The 14,489-nt window shown below is 36.5% G+C and overlaps 1 protein-coding gene across 21 annotated transcripts in view; it reads right to left on the bottom strand.

Moving 5' to 3' along the window:
* Positions 1–4,055: 4,055 nt before the first annotated feature.
* Positions 4,056–14,489, bottom strand: part of SNX14 (sorting nexin 14) — a 105,498-nt gene continuing 95,064 nt past the window's right edge. For 15 of the 21 annotated variants that reach the window (XM_055257719.2, XM_055257688.2, XM_055257678.2 and 12 more), the window contains 6 exons: positions 13,246–13,369; positions 12,805–12,969; positions 12,534–12,629; positions 6,228–6,319; positions 5,490–5,546; positions 4,056–4,265 (listed from right to left, as the gene is read on the bottom strand). In XM_055257719.2, the coding sequence (XP_055113694.1) occupies positions 4,227–4,265; positions 5,490–5,546; positions 6,228–6,319; positions 12,534–12,629; positions 12,805–12,969; positions 13,246–13,369 (573 nt within the window). In that variant the 3' untranslated portion in view covers positions 4,056–4,226. The remainder of the gene's footprint in view (positions 4,266–5,489; positions 5,547–6,227; positions 6,320–12,533; positions 12,630–12,804; positions 12,970–13,245; positions 13,370–14,489) is intronic. The other 6 variants (XM_055257697.2, XM_063618942.1, XM_063618887.1 and 3 more) reach the window with 2 other exon arrangements.

A 14,489-nucleotide genomic window follows, 5' to 3' on the forward strand; every position in this document is an offset into this window, starting at 1 on the left:
GTGATAATGAACAAACTAGTAATGTAACTTCAGTAACTGCTGTTCTCTAGAACTACAGCACTGATAACGCAGGCTGCTGGTCCCTTGATTATCTGATCACTGCTTAAAATTCTACCCATCCCCATCCTATTCAGGAAAGCCCACAACATGCAAATGAGTGGGAGTAGCATTAACTTTTTGATGCTTTTGTAATAATACCTAGCCTGAAACACAAACATATTGTACAGCTGTACAAAAGTATTTTCTTTTACTATATTTTATACTATAAGCTTTTTTTCTATTTTTAAATTTATTTTTCTTTAATTAATTTCTTTAGAGAGAGGGTCTCACTCTGTTGCCCAAGGTAGAGTGCAATGGCACAATCACTGCTCACTGAAGCCTCGACCTCCCAGGCTCAAGTAATCCTCTCAGCTCAGCCTCATGAGTAGCTGGGACTACAGTGATGTGCCACCATGTCTGGCTAATTTTCCTCTTTTTTTTGCAGAGAAAGGGTGTCACTATGTTTCCCAGGCTGGTCTCAAACTCCTGGGCTCAAGGGATCCTCCCACCTCAGCCTCACACCTGCGAATCCACCAACTTGGGAGGCTGAGGCAGGAGGATCCCTTGAGCCCAGGAGTTTGAGGCTGCAGTGAGCTGCAATCACGCCTCTGCACTCCAGCCTGGATAACAAAGTGAGACCCCGTCTCATAAAAGTTTAAAAAACAAAAAGCTAAGACACATACACACTAGCGTAAGCCTACAAACAGAAAGGATCATCAACATCACTGTCTTCCACCTCCACATCTTATGCCACTGAAGGTATTCAGGGGCAGTAACATGCATGGGGCTGTCCTCTCTTAAGATAACAATGCTTTCTTCTGGAATTCCTCCTGAAAAACCTATCTCAAGCTGTTTTATAGTCAACTCTTTTTTTATAAGTAGAAGGAGTACGCCCTAAAGTAATGCTAAAAAGTACCGTAAATATATAAGCCAGTAACATAGTGGTTTATTATCAATTTTATGTGACTAGAAATACGGTAGGTTTAGTTTGCACTAGCATCACCACAAATGTTGTTCTATGACATTAAGCTGGCTACATCACCAAGCGACAAGAATTTTTCAGCTCCATTACAATCTTAGGGGGCCACTGTCATATATGCAATCCATCATTGACTAAAACATCATTATGAGGTGCATGACTATACTGTTTTTTCCTATAAATACATACCTATAAAATTTCATGTAAAATTAGGCACAGTAAGAGATTAACAAAATAGAACGATTACAATGACATACTACAACAAAAAGTTATGTGAGTGTGGTCTTTCAAAATATCTTACACTGTACTCACCTATTTTCAGACCTTGGTTGACCTTGGGTAACTGAAACCTTGGAAAGCAAAACTGCAGGGGAAGGGAAAGCATCAGGAAGAATAAAGGAGTACTATTGTACAGTGGACTAAGAAGACATATTCATTTGTTTCTTCATTCAGTCAGTCATTTTTTATTCTCATGTTGATTGTATCTGAAATTATAACTGGTACCTATGTCATTATACAGTCTAAGAACAACAGTGGGCAAATTAGACTTCTGTTTATACTTCTATTGTAAAAATATAACATTTTTTAGGAAGTCAATAAATGGTAATTTAAATGCTTTCAATCATTTCACAGGATCTTCTAATATGCAACTATTACCCGCAGCAAACTAACGCAGGAAGAGAAAACCAAATACTGCATGTTCTCACAAGTGGGAGCTGAACAAGGAAAACACATGGACACATGGCAGGGAAAACACACACTGGGGCCTGTGGCGGGGGGCTAGGAGGTGGCAGGGGGAGGGAGAGCATCAGGAAGAATAGTTAATGGATGCTGGGCTTAATACCTAGGTGATGGGTTGATCTGTGCTGCAAACCACCATGGCACACGTTTGCCTATGTAACAAACCCACACATCCTGCACATGTACCCTGGAACTTAAAAGCTAAAGAAAAAAACACTTAATACTTTTAACACAATCTTACAATGTTCTTTATAAATTTCAAAGTGTTTTCACATATATTTCAGTGCATTGTATCTCCCCTAACCAGAAAAACTGACAGCTCTGTTTACGTAAACACATTTAAAAATGTGTTCTTCATGAAGCTCATACACTAGAGGACACACACAAAAATGAATAGAAAGGAATGTGCAAAGTAAATTTTTGAAATAAACCAGGGAGGATACTTTTTAAAGGGATCCAGAGAGTGACTACATCTGAAAACAAGTTCCTTTCATGGTGCAACAATGATAAGAACATGCAGACTAGAGACATTAAGTTCAAATTCTAATTTTATCACTCTTTCAAAGCCCCCATATCCTCACCTATAAAATAGAAGAAACGCCACCTCAGAGTTGCTGTGATGATGTATATAAAATGCCTGGCAAATTAAATAGGGATTGTATTTTAGTTCCTTTCCCCTTTCATAACGTGATTTATTAATTTTACATGTACAGACTCATTTGTTTCTTCATTCAGTCTTTTATACATAACATCTTCTTTAAATGGAGCTCACCTATTGCTATGGATTGAACTATATCCTAAAATTCATATGCTGAAACCATAAATCCCAATATGACTATATTTGAAGATACAGCCTTTCGGAGATAATTTAGGTTAAATGAAGTCCAAAGAGTCAGACCGTAATTCAACAGGATTGGTGGCCTTTTAAGAAGAGGAAGAAAGAATGAGATTTATTTTTACCTCTCCACATGTGCACAAGAGGTCATGTGAGCACATGTCGAGAAGCCAGCCACCTACAAGCCAAGAGAACAGGCCTCAGTATGGAACTTAATTTGCTGGCACCTTGATCTTAGACTTCCCAGCCTCCGTAACTGTGAGAAGCACATTACTGTGGTGTAAGCCACCCAGTGTCGAGTGTTTTGTTATGGCAACTTGAGTAGACATGATACACCCACAAATTTTTTCTTAATAAAGAGAATATCACAATTTAAAGAAGAGTAGGTAAGGATGACATATAAAAGGCTGTAAAATATTTTATTTTTTCAGTTTACCTATAACATTTTAAATAATAATATTCAAAATGCTATGGATTTAAATGTGAATAGTTTGATCAATTTCCCACCTGCCCCTGAGAAATCAGTAACTGTTTATTAAGGCCTGGTATTAAACCACTGATTCATGGAAACTCATACATATCCTAGAACTTTCGAGTATTTAAAAATATAATAGAACTTCTAAGAAAACCTTTTCAAAAATTTGTAACACCTAACAATCATTTTTTGAAATCTTGAGAAAAATTAATGAATAGTATAATTAAATTTATTAGTTTTCTAAATTATATTCAGTGTTCTCACATTACCCAGCTTAGTGTCTAATACATGGATGAAGCTCAATAAATACTCTGAATAAACACTACAGCCAATAACCTAATGCAAAATGCTCAATCTTGACAAACTTGTTTCAAGGATAACTGCACGACATGGTAAGGAATTGCAAAAATTTTGAAACACTGATTCTTTAAAAATAATCTTTTAACTTTCAAGAAGTATAAGTAATTCTACATTTTTCTTTTGAAGAGATAACAGACAACATAAACCAAAAATCTACTTGCCTCAATTGTTTATATGAGCTTTGGGAATATACTGATAGTTACAGACAATTCAGTGAAACTTAGAGGCAACCACACAATCAAGAGTATCTATAAGTATTCAGTTTTCAAACCGAACAGGGCTACAACCTGTCAGACACCCAGGAAGAGTAAGGAGAAATCCCTTATTATTAAAAACTCATATAGGATGTTTTATTTATAGATACACAGTTAACTATGTACAAAATAAAAAAAAGAAAACCAATCTACTAAAATATATTAACTCTAAATAAGAAAATCAGATCTTATTCCTGTTTCTCCATACTAGGCATAATTATTTTCAAAGCTATACAACACGAAGTTTATCAGTCTTATCTGTTTGCCCCAACATCATTATGAATTTTCTCTTTTAAAAATGGCAATAACAAGTGACGTATGTTCTAATAAAATTTGGATCACAGCTAGCAAATGAAAGGCTATGAGACTCAATCACTTTTAATCATTATTAAGTTTGTGTTAGTCTTTATTAAAAACAAAAATAATTAAAATTTCAGACAGCAATGTACATAATATATATAAGAATATACCCAAAAAAGTAAATTTCTACCACCCTAGCACAGCAGAAATTTCAATGGGTTATTCTATACCAAATCCAAGTGTTTACATCCAAGATGTCACAGAGGTAACTTCCTTTTGTACCTAAAGTAAAAATAAATCCATTTAATAGAAGACAAGATGACACAGGTTCATTTGTAAATTGCCTAACAGCTCTAGTGTATTAAAATTCTAACCTAAGACATACATATATTGTAAACCAAAATAAATTGGCTGGCATATGGAGCAAGTAATATCTAGACACGAGAAAAAAGGCAACATTTAATGACAGACCTTATGAAGTCTCAAACAGAGCTAAAGGTTTCCTGTTGTTGATTCCCATGAAAATTAAAGATATAAAGTCTGTAACTGCCACTCTGTTTTAATATGCACTTAATATCACAATAACGTGAAAGTTTTTTTTTTTTTTGAGATGGAGTCTCACTCTGTCACCGAGGCTGGAGTCTTAATGGCACGATCTCGGCTCACTGCAACCTCCGCCTCCCAGGTTCAAGCGATTCTCCTGTGTCAGCCTCCCAAGTAGGTGGGATTACAGGCACCTGCCACCACGCCCAACTAATTTTTTGTATTTTTAGTAGAGACGGGGTTTCACCATGTTAGCTAGGATAGTCTTGATCCCCTGACCTTGTGATCCCCCCACCTCGGCCTCCCAAAATGCTGGGATTACAGACGTGAGCCACCGTGCCCAGCCAACTTGAAAGTTTATAATAGGTAAATAGCCCAAATCTGGTTTCCTCTACTCTACAAAAGTCACACTTCATTGCAATACCACAGCACTGAACAATAGTTGTTTCATCCAATCAAAAGGATTAGTCAAAAAATAAGACAGAAAATAATGATTTAAACCTTTGCTCAAAACTCAAAATCCTCAAGATTCAACACAATAATAACATGACCATGCTCTAATTTTAGTTCATTTTGTGCTTGGGTTTATATAAAACTTGCTTCAAAAATACTCTAGTTTCTGACTTACACAGCATACAGTGGTGCAGATGATAACACTGAGCTTGGCCTATTCTAGTGGTAGGACTTACACTCACTTCTTCCCCTGGAAAGACTATATAGGGTCCCTATCTACTTGTAATTAAAAAGGGATGAAGTCAAAGCAGAAGCTATTCAATAGCTGTCCCCCAGAATTGTTTGGGCATGTTTAATAAAGAAAATACAAAAGGCAATTTGATGAGGTTAATTTTTTAAAGAACCACAGAGAACACAGACAAGGGTTTTCTTACATTTATGTCCCTAATTAAAATAAATGTCAGCATATCATTAAGAAAATAATGAATAAAATTACTGCTTTTCAGTTACCTTATTGAGCTCTGGAAACAGTTCCTGTATCACAATGTCCAATAAAACATAAGTCAGCTAAAGCACCAAAAAAATAATAATAATAAATGTTAAGGCACTAAACACAAAAACCATAAAAAAGATAAAGACAAAATTAAAGATGGTGGTTACCTCTAAGTGGGAAGGCAAGGAATGGGACTGATAATATAAAACAAGCACAAAAGTAGCCTCAGTAGTATCAATAATGTTCTATTCTCAAAATAGGTAATAAGTACACATGTGTTTGCAGGAGGACACTTCATTATGCCTCATTAATTCATTTTTATGTTAAATATTTTAATTTTTAGAAAAACAAGAACACAAAATCACAACTGTACTGAGATCTCAGCAGAATATATAAAGCTTATATATAGTTTACATAAACCATAAACATAAAAATGTTAACTGGTTATTCTATATCACTTGAATAATGGAATTATCCATTTTTAATTTTTTACTGTATTTCATGAATTTTCTATTCCAAATTTTCTACAATTACTGTATATTAATTTTAAATCAAAATAATTCATCTTATTAAGAAAAAACTGAAACAAAAAGAGTAACTCAAATAAAACTTTTTTTCTATCTGAATGTTTAAAATTACATTGCCTTGGTTTAGTATAGTGTCATTTATACAACTAATGCGTTACCAGACACCTTACTACTATGTCATTCACCAAACCTAGCCAACATGAGTTTACCAGCTTTAATGAGCTTTACCTGCTTGTTGAGTACTGGCTGCTGTAAGCCATCAAACAGAAGTCTGATGCTTTCATACTTGGTTTCTTCACCAATACACTTGACTAACAGATCTAAACAAAAAGGCCAAATGTGAAATAATTTTATATTATAAAGTGACTCACCATTAACTGGATCATAAAGCAAAATCACCACCCTGTTTCCCAGATATTAGGCAAAAACTGCAAATCAGTACTCCCCAAACCAGTGTTTCTATAAGAGGCTCCTGGACAAGAGGTTTCTATGGTCAAGTTGACAAATGCAGTATCATGTATCCCACTTTTGGAGATGCACAATGCATAAGGCATAATGCAAACTCAGAAATGCTGCAGTAAAAAAAAAAAAAAAAAAAATCTGCTAGTTGGAAAATAATACTTATTGTATTACCCACTAAGGGAAAACAAAACAAATTAAACCCTAAAATGATGTTTGCACATCTGTACATACATGTATAGAAATGCACGGAAAAATCTAAGGATCAACACTCAACGTAGGATAAGCCGACTTCTACACAGTGGGCAGAAGATAGCTTCTACTTTTTATTCTATATATTTTCATAGTGCTCTTAATATCAGAAAAAAAAGTTTAATTTTTAAGGCAGACTTTTCTCAGTGAATAAGAACACCTAATTTCTGGACTTTTGCATAAGTTACTATTAACCATCTTACAAACCAATCATTTTGGGAAATATAACAAATATTTAAACACTTATTTAGGGTCCAACAAGTTCAGATTTGTGTCTGGCTGCATAGATGTCATGTACCACTGATATCAATCCTGTTACCAAGAAAAGTCAATCCTTATTAAGATCTCCACTGAATGTTTTCCCCAAGCAGAAAAAAGTTATTCTTATATAAATGAGATACTCAAATATTTATCCCTTTTCCCCTATCATAACTAAACTCCTAGTGTTAGTCATAAAAAATTCTAATGCTAGGAGACAAGGCCAAATTTAATTTACAATAGGCACAGTACATCCTTGGTATTTTCAAGATATGTGGCCCAATACAAATCTTTGTTAATCCTCAAACTCACCAATACTACATGGAATTCCCCAATTAATATGCATGAAACTAATGAACAAATATACGTAATTCTTTCAGATCCTTCAGGTGTCACTAAGTAAGAAATGAGGAGCAGAGGATAACTGAAAGGAATGGTAAGCTTATTCAAAAGCTAAGTTACTCTCCCAAACGGGAGTCTTAAAGTGAATGTGGTTTGAATTTGTGCTTCAGCAAATCTCTGGCTCTCCATGTTGTTTCTGAGTATCAAAGCTGAGACTGTTGAAAGTATGAATGCTAAGGGTCATTATATCAGAAAACAGCTAAAAAAAAATTATTTCATCATTTGCCTACAGAAAATTTACTCAAAAACAGCTTATGTTCACTTTTATATTCAGAGCAGATATTTAAGTTAATTACTTTCACAAGGAACAGCAGAATTATTCTAAGGCTAGTTCCTCAATATTAAGAATTCTCTAAGGTTCTGTCCTAAGACCTCTTCTCTTTTTAAAATAGACTTTATTTTTTAAAGTAGTTTTGTGTTCACAATGAAACTGAGCAGAAGGAAGAGATTTCGCATATGTTCCCTGTTTCGTCTCCCCCACTATCAACATCCCCAACAAGAGTGTACATTTGTTACAACTGATGAACACACATTGGTACATCATTATTACCCAGAGTCCATAATTTACATTGGAGTTCGTTCTTGGTGTTGTACATTCTGTGGGTTTGGACAAATAGATAATGATATGTAACCATCATTATAGAGTAGTTTCATTGCCCCAAAACATCCTCTGTGCTTTGCCTATTCATCCCTCCCTCCCCTCCAATCCACTGTCTTCTTAGTTTTGCCTTTTCCAAAACATCAGATAGTTGAAATTATACAGCATGCAATCTTTTCAGATTGACTTCTTTCTCTTAGTAAGATGAATTTCAGGCTCCTCCATGACTTTTCATGATGTGACAGCTCATTTCTTTATAGCACTGAATAATATCCCATTGTCTAGAAGTATGAGTTTATTTATCCATTCACCTAAATAATGAACACCTTGGTTGTTTCCAAGTTTTGGCAATTCTGAAGTTGCTATAAACATTCATGTGCAGGTTTCTGGGTGGACATGTTTTCAACTGCTTTGGGTAAATATCAACAAACGTAATTGCCAGATCTCATGGTAAGAGTGTGCTTAGTTTTGTAAGAAACTGCTCACCTGTCTTCCAAAGTGGCTGTACCATTTTGCATGCCCACCAGCAATGAATGAGAATTCCACATGTTCACCAGCAAATGGTGGTGGCGGTGTTCTGGATCTGGGCCATTCCAACAGGTGTGTGGTGGTATCTCACTGTTTTAAATGTGCATTTCCTTGATGACATATGATGTAGAACATCTTTTCATATGCTTATGTGTAATCTTCTTTGGTGACATGTCAAGATATTTGGCCAATTTTAAAATCAGGTTGTTTGTGTTCTTATTGTTAAGTTTCAGGATTTCTTTGTACATTTTTGTTAACAGTCCTTTATCTGATATGTCTTTTGCAAATATTTTCTCCCAGTCTGTGGCTTCTCTTTTCATTCTTTATAGTGTCTTTCACAAAGCAAAATTTTTAATTTTAATGAAGTAAAGATTATCAATTATTTCTTCCATGGTTCATGCCTTTGGTGTTGCAACTAAGAAGTCATCGCCAAACAGAAGGTCATCTACATTTTCTCCCATGTTATCCTCTAAGTTTTACTGTTTTGCTTTTTACAGTTAGGTCTAAAATGGATTTCTTTTTGGTTTTTGAGACGGAGTTACGCTGTCACCCAGGCTGGAGTGCAATGGCGCTATCTCAGCGCACTACAACTTCTGCCTCTCAAGTTCAAGCAATTCTCCTGCCTCAGCTTCCCGAATGGCTAGGATTACAGGTGCCTGCCACCATGCCTGTCTAATTTTTGTAGTTTTAGTAGAGATGGGGCTTCACCATCTTGGGCCAGGCTGGTCTGGAACTCCTGACCTCAGGTGATCCGCACACCACAGCCTCCCAAAGTGCTGGGATTACAGGTGTGAGCCACCATGCCCAGTCTATAATTGATTTTGAGTTTAGTTTTTGTGAAGGGTGTAAGGTCTGTGTTTAGATTTTTTTCTTTTTTTGGCAGGTGGATGTCCAGTTGTTCCAGCAGCATCTGTTGAAAAGACTATCCTTTCTTCATTGTATTGCCTTTGCAGCTTTGTTAAAGATGAGTTAACATTATTTATGTGGGTCTATATCTGGGCTCTCTATTCAGTTCCATCCATCCATTTGTCTGTTCTTTTGCTAATATCACACTTTCTTGATTACTGTAGCTTTATAGTATGCCTTGAAGAAAAGTAGTGTCAATCCTGTGACTTTGTTGTTCTCAATCAATATTGAGTTGGCTATTCTGGGTATTTTTACCTCTCCATATAAACTTTAAAATGTTTGTCAGTACCCACAAAACAACTTACTGGGATTTGGATTGGGACTGCATTGAATCTAGATGAAGTTCAGAAGAACGGACATCTTGAAAACAGAGTATTCCTATCCACAAACATAAAATCTCTCTCCATTTATTTAGTTCTTTGATTTCTTTAATTAAAGTTTTACAGTTTTTCTCATATAAATCTTGTGCATGTTTTGTTAGATTACTACCCAAACATTTCACTTTTGGGGGTGCCAATGCAAACGGTATTTTTGTTAATTTCAAATACCACTTGCTCATCGATGATATACAGGAAAAGTAATTGAATTTTGTGTATTAACCTTATAGCCTACAACCCTGCTAAAATTGCTTATTATTTCCAGGAGTGTTTTTGTCAATTTTTGGATATTCTACATGGACAATCATATCATCTGTGAACAAAGACAGTTTTATTTCTTTCTTCCCAATCAGTATGCTCTTTATTTCCTTTTCTTGTCTCACTGCACTACCTAGGACTTCCAGTACAATGTTGAAAGCAGTAGTGAGAGCATGCCTTGTTCCTCATCTTAGTGGGATAGCTTTTAAGTTTTTCATCGAGTGTGATGTTAGCTATAGGTGTTTTTGTAGATATTCTTTATCAAGCTGAGGATGTTCCCCTCTCTTCCTAGTTTGCTGAGATCATAAGTGGGTGTTAGATTTTGTCAAATGCTTTTTCTGCATCTACTGTTATGATCATGATTTTTCTTTAGCCTGCTGATGTGATGGACTACCTTAATTGACTTTTGAATGAATGCTGAACCAACCTTGAATACCTGGGATAAATCCCACTTGGTGTATAATTCTAACATCCCTGCCATATCTGACTCTGGTTCTGATACTTGCTCTTTCTTGTCAAACTGTTTTTTCTTGCCTTTAATATGTCTTGTAATTTTTTTCTTGATAGCTGGACATGACGCACAAGTTAAGAGGAACTGCTGCAAACAGGCCTTTAGTAATGTGGCGATAAAATATGGAGGGAGAGGAAGGGTTCTATAGTCCTAGGAGGGGGTCTCAATAAATCTTTTAGTGAGCTTGTACCACTGAACTGTGAACTTCACACATGCTTCTCAGGCTCCTCTGACCCCCTTGCATAGGACAAGATGGCTAGAGTGGATTGGAGTTGGGTATTTCCCTTCTTCCATGTGGAAGGCCAGGGCTGGCTAGAGTTGGTTCTTTCCCTTCCATCCGGTCAGTCAGGCTCTGGTTAGTTTCTCCTGAGGGTAGGGACTTGTCAAGAACAGAATGCCCTAACTGATGTATTTCAGAATGGTTCCCTTCTGGCCCCCCTGCCGAAGCACATGGGGATTTTTCTCCAATATTCACTGTGGGATCTTGGTCAAGGCCCTGGAAGTAAAACAAAAAAAGTGTGGATGGGCTGGGCACGGTGGCTCACGCCTGTAACCCCAGCACTTTTGAAGGCCGAGGTGGGTGGATCACCTGAGGTCAGGAGTTCGAGACCAGCCTGACCAACAAGGTGAAACCTCATCTCTACTAAAAATACAAAAATTAGCCAGGCGTGGTGGCACAGGACTGTAGTCCCAGCTACTCGGGAGGCTGAGACAGGAGACTTGCTTGAACCCAGGAAGCGGAGGTTGCAGTGAGCTGAGATCGTGCCACTTCACTCCAGCCTTGGCGACACAGCGGGACTCCGCCTCAAAAAAAAAAAAAAAAAAAAAATGTGGATGGGTAACCCCATGACTTGGTTCCCCTGGAGTTTTTAATCTCTTAAAAAGAGATTTAAAAGGCTGTAGCAATTTGTCAGTTATAGTTCAGGTTTCCCTAGCTCAGCACTGGCTTCTCCAGGGGTTTTGAGTTCACGGGTTTCTGCTGCACCTAGCTATGATTCTCTCTAATCTGGGGGGCAGTGGCTTGCCATATGACCTCACTCTCTGGTGAATCTAAGAGTTGTTTAGTTTTTTTTAGTTCATTCAGCTTTTTGCTTGTTACTAGGATGGAGTGATGATGGCCAGGTTCTTATGTGCCAGACCAGAAACTGGAAGTCACCTTTTTCTCTTCCTACTCCATACTTTCTCCCTATGCTTTAGTATCTACTCACACATGGCTCCCATATCTCTGCTAATCTATCCTATACCACCTTTTCTCCAACTTTTGAACCTCGATGTCCACGTGTTTAACAGACACTTCCTCCTGAGTAATTTATAGGCACTTCTCATTCAAAATGTTCTAAACTAAGAATCATCTGCTTTGACCCTTTGACATTTCTTCCTTGTTATTTCCCATCACAGTAAGAGGTTACTACCATTCATTTCCTTAGTGGCCCAAACCTACCAACTTTACAGAAGAGGTGACCATCGTCCTCCTTTGTGAATCTCTGTAACTTGAAAATGCCTCTATTATCACACGTATGTTTTGTCTGTATGCCTGCCTTCCTGCTAGACTGACCTACTCAAGTACATTTTTTATATCCCTTGCATTTTGCATAGTGCCTGGAATATGGAAGATGCTCCATAAATTTGGAATGAATGAATTCTGATTTTTTATCATACACACTAGTGAGCTATTCTTATGGTGTCGTGGACACAGGCCTTCAATTGTCCCACATGTCACTGTGACCAGTCTGACTATAAGTTATTTTTGAATGAATCTGGCTATTATGTGAGTAGAAACAGCCTTGCCTTAAAGTCCTAATATCTTAGTCTTAGTGCCAACATCTAAAAGAATTATTTAACTAGTGTGTTAATTTTAACTGATCTTTGCAACTATTTGTAAAATGAAAACTCACAGTAAAAATTAGCTTCAATAATTACTATACATTGTGACCTCAACAGACTGCTAATCTATATGAAATTAAGTTACTTCTTAAATATTACACCTGGAATGTAATTCATCATTTCTTCAAAAGTCTGTTTTGCTCCTTTTTGCTTATCTTGGAGAGAGCGAGGTTCAGTGTTTTCACAGAATATAGCATCTAAAAAAGAGTAAAAAGAAATATTTCTGGAATTTTCATCTATTTATACACAAAGGATTTCCTCATAGTAGAAATACTAATAAACCAAAGCAAAACAAGATTTCTTCCTCTTTTAGATTCAATTAAAATCATAGAGTACACAAAATATGAAACAAACACATTAGAAAATACAAACCTCTGAGAAGTGTTATGAGTGAGACCAAACGGTGCTCCTGAAATAGCTGTTCTAGTTTACACTGAAGATAGTAATCAGTATACATTTCCAGGGTGTTTTTAAAGAGGATTCGAGTTCCCATTAAGAGATGATGAAGCCAGTCAGGAACCTGGAAAACTACCCGTCCTGAGAAAGGATCAAATGGGATATCTCATTGTTCCAGATAAATTGGTATTTTTGAAATTTGCCAATGTAGAAAACACAAATGACCATGGTCAATATTTTATTTGTAAACACTAGCAACTTTAATATGATCAAGGCCAATTGTATTGAATTATTATAAAAGGTATCTTCAATTAAAAAAACAGTTACAATGGGGCAATACTCAAGATCATTATTTGCATCACAGAAGAAGTAAGATGAATGAAAAACAAGTCTTAAAATAAACCACTTAGATCTTACCTACATACATCAGGTAATCATAGACTCCTTCTACAGTCATCACCTCCATAAAATAATTCTGATTTTGCTTTCTCTCTGTATTTTCAGCACGGTTTGCATTATTTTTAAACAGATCATTGAAAAGCTAAAATAAAAGTTGGAATAATAAAGAGCTATATAGTTTATTTCATCTGCTGACGATAATCAATAAGGATGAAGTGACACACAGCAAAGGCATTTAAACTTTTTCCAATCAAAACAGAATATTAGATAGGTTAATATATACTTCTAAAATTCCCCATTTATGCCCCAAATTGCAATAAAAAATACATGTTCCCCAAAAATGTTACATAAAAACTAAAATATTCATTTTAGTTACAGTAGATAACTCATTATCCATAAAAGACCCCTCCTTTGTTTTTATATACCACAAAAGCAAAGTAACATAAAAAGATGTACAAATATATTATTGATAGCTAACTTTAAAACTAACATGATTTAGGCCAGGCGCAGTGGCTCACGCCTGTCATCTCAACACTTTAGAGGACGGAGGCAGGCAGATCACCTGAGGTCGCAAGTTTGAGATCGGCCTGGCCAACATGGTGAAACCCTATCTCTACTAAAAATACAAAAAAGTTAGCCAGGTGTAGTGATGCATGCCTGTAGTCCCAGCTACTCAGGAGGCTGAGGCAGGAGAATAGTTTGAACCTGGGAGGGAGAGGTAACAGTGAGCCAAAATTGTGCCACTGCACTCCAGCCTGGGTGACAGAGCAAGACCGCCAAAAAAAACAAAACAAACAAACAAAAAAAAACACTAACATGATTTAAAGATTATAAATCACTATAAGTAGAGGTAAAAATCCAGCTTTAGGTGAAATTTATTTGGACAATATTCAAAGCCCACAAAGGCCTAATCAATGTGGGGGGGAGGGGGGGAGACTAAAACAAGATATTAAGAATTAATGGCTGCAGTGAGCCAGAGATTGCACCACTGCACTCCAGCCTGGGTGACAGAGTGAGACTCTGAAAAGGGAGAAAGAGGGGAGGGGAGGAGAGAGGGAAGAGAAGGAGACTGTGGAGGAAAGTGTATTCAATTTTACCTGAAGATGAATTTTTTAAAAGCCTCCTAGAAAAGTATCCTGAGAACAAAGACCATATATTCTATTGGCTCTTATGTCAGATATTATTAACGCAGAGGCATAAACTTAAAACATTTTTCCCCAACCCAAAAAATAGGAAAAGGGCTCTTCCTTCTGATATACTAT

The sequence above is a fragment of the Symphalangus syndactylus genome, chromosome 2 (assembly GCF_028878055.3).
Source record: "Symphalangus syndactylus isolate Jambi chromosome 2, NHGRI_mSymSyn1-v2.1_pri, whole genome shotgun sequence".
In the NCBI taxonomy this organism is placed as follows: domain Eukaryota; kingdom Metazoa; phylum Chordata; class Mammalia; order Primates; family Hylobatidae; genus Symphalangus; species Symphalangus syndactylus.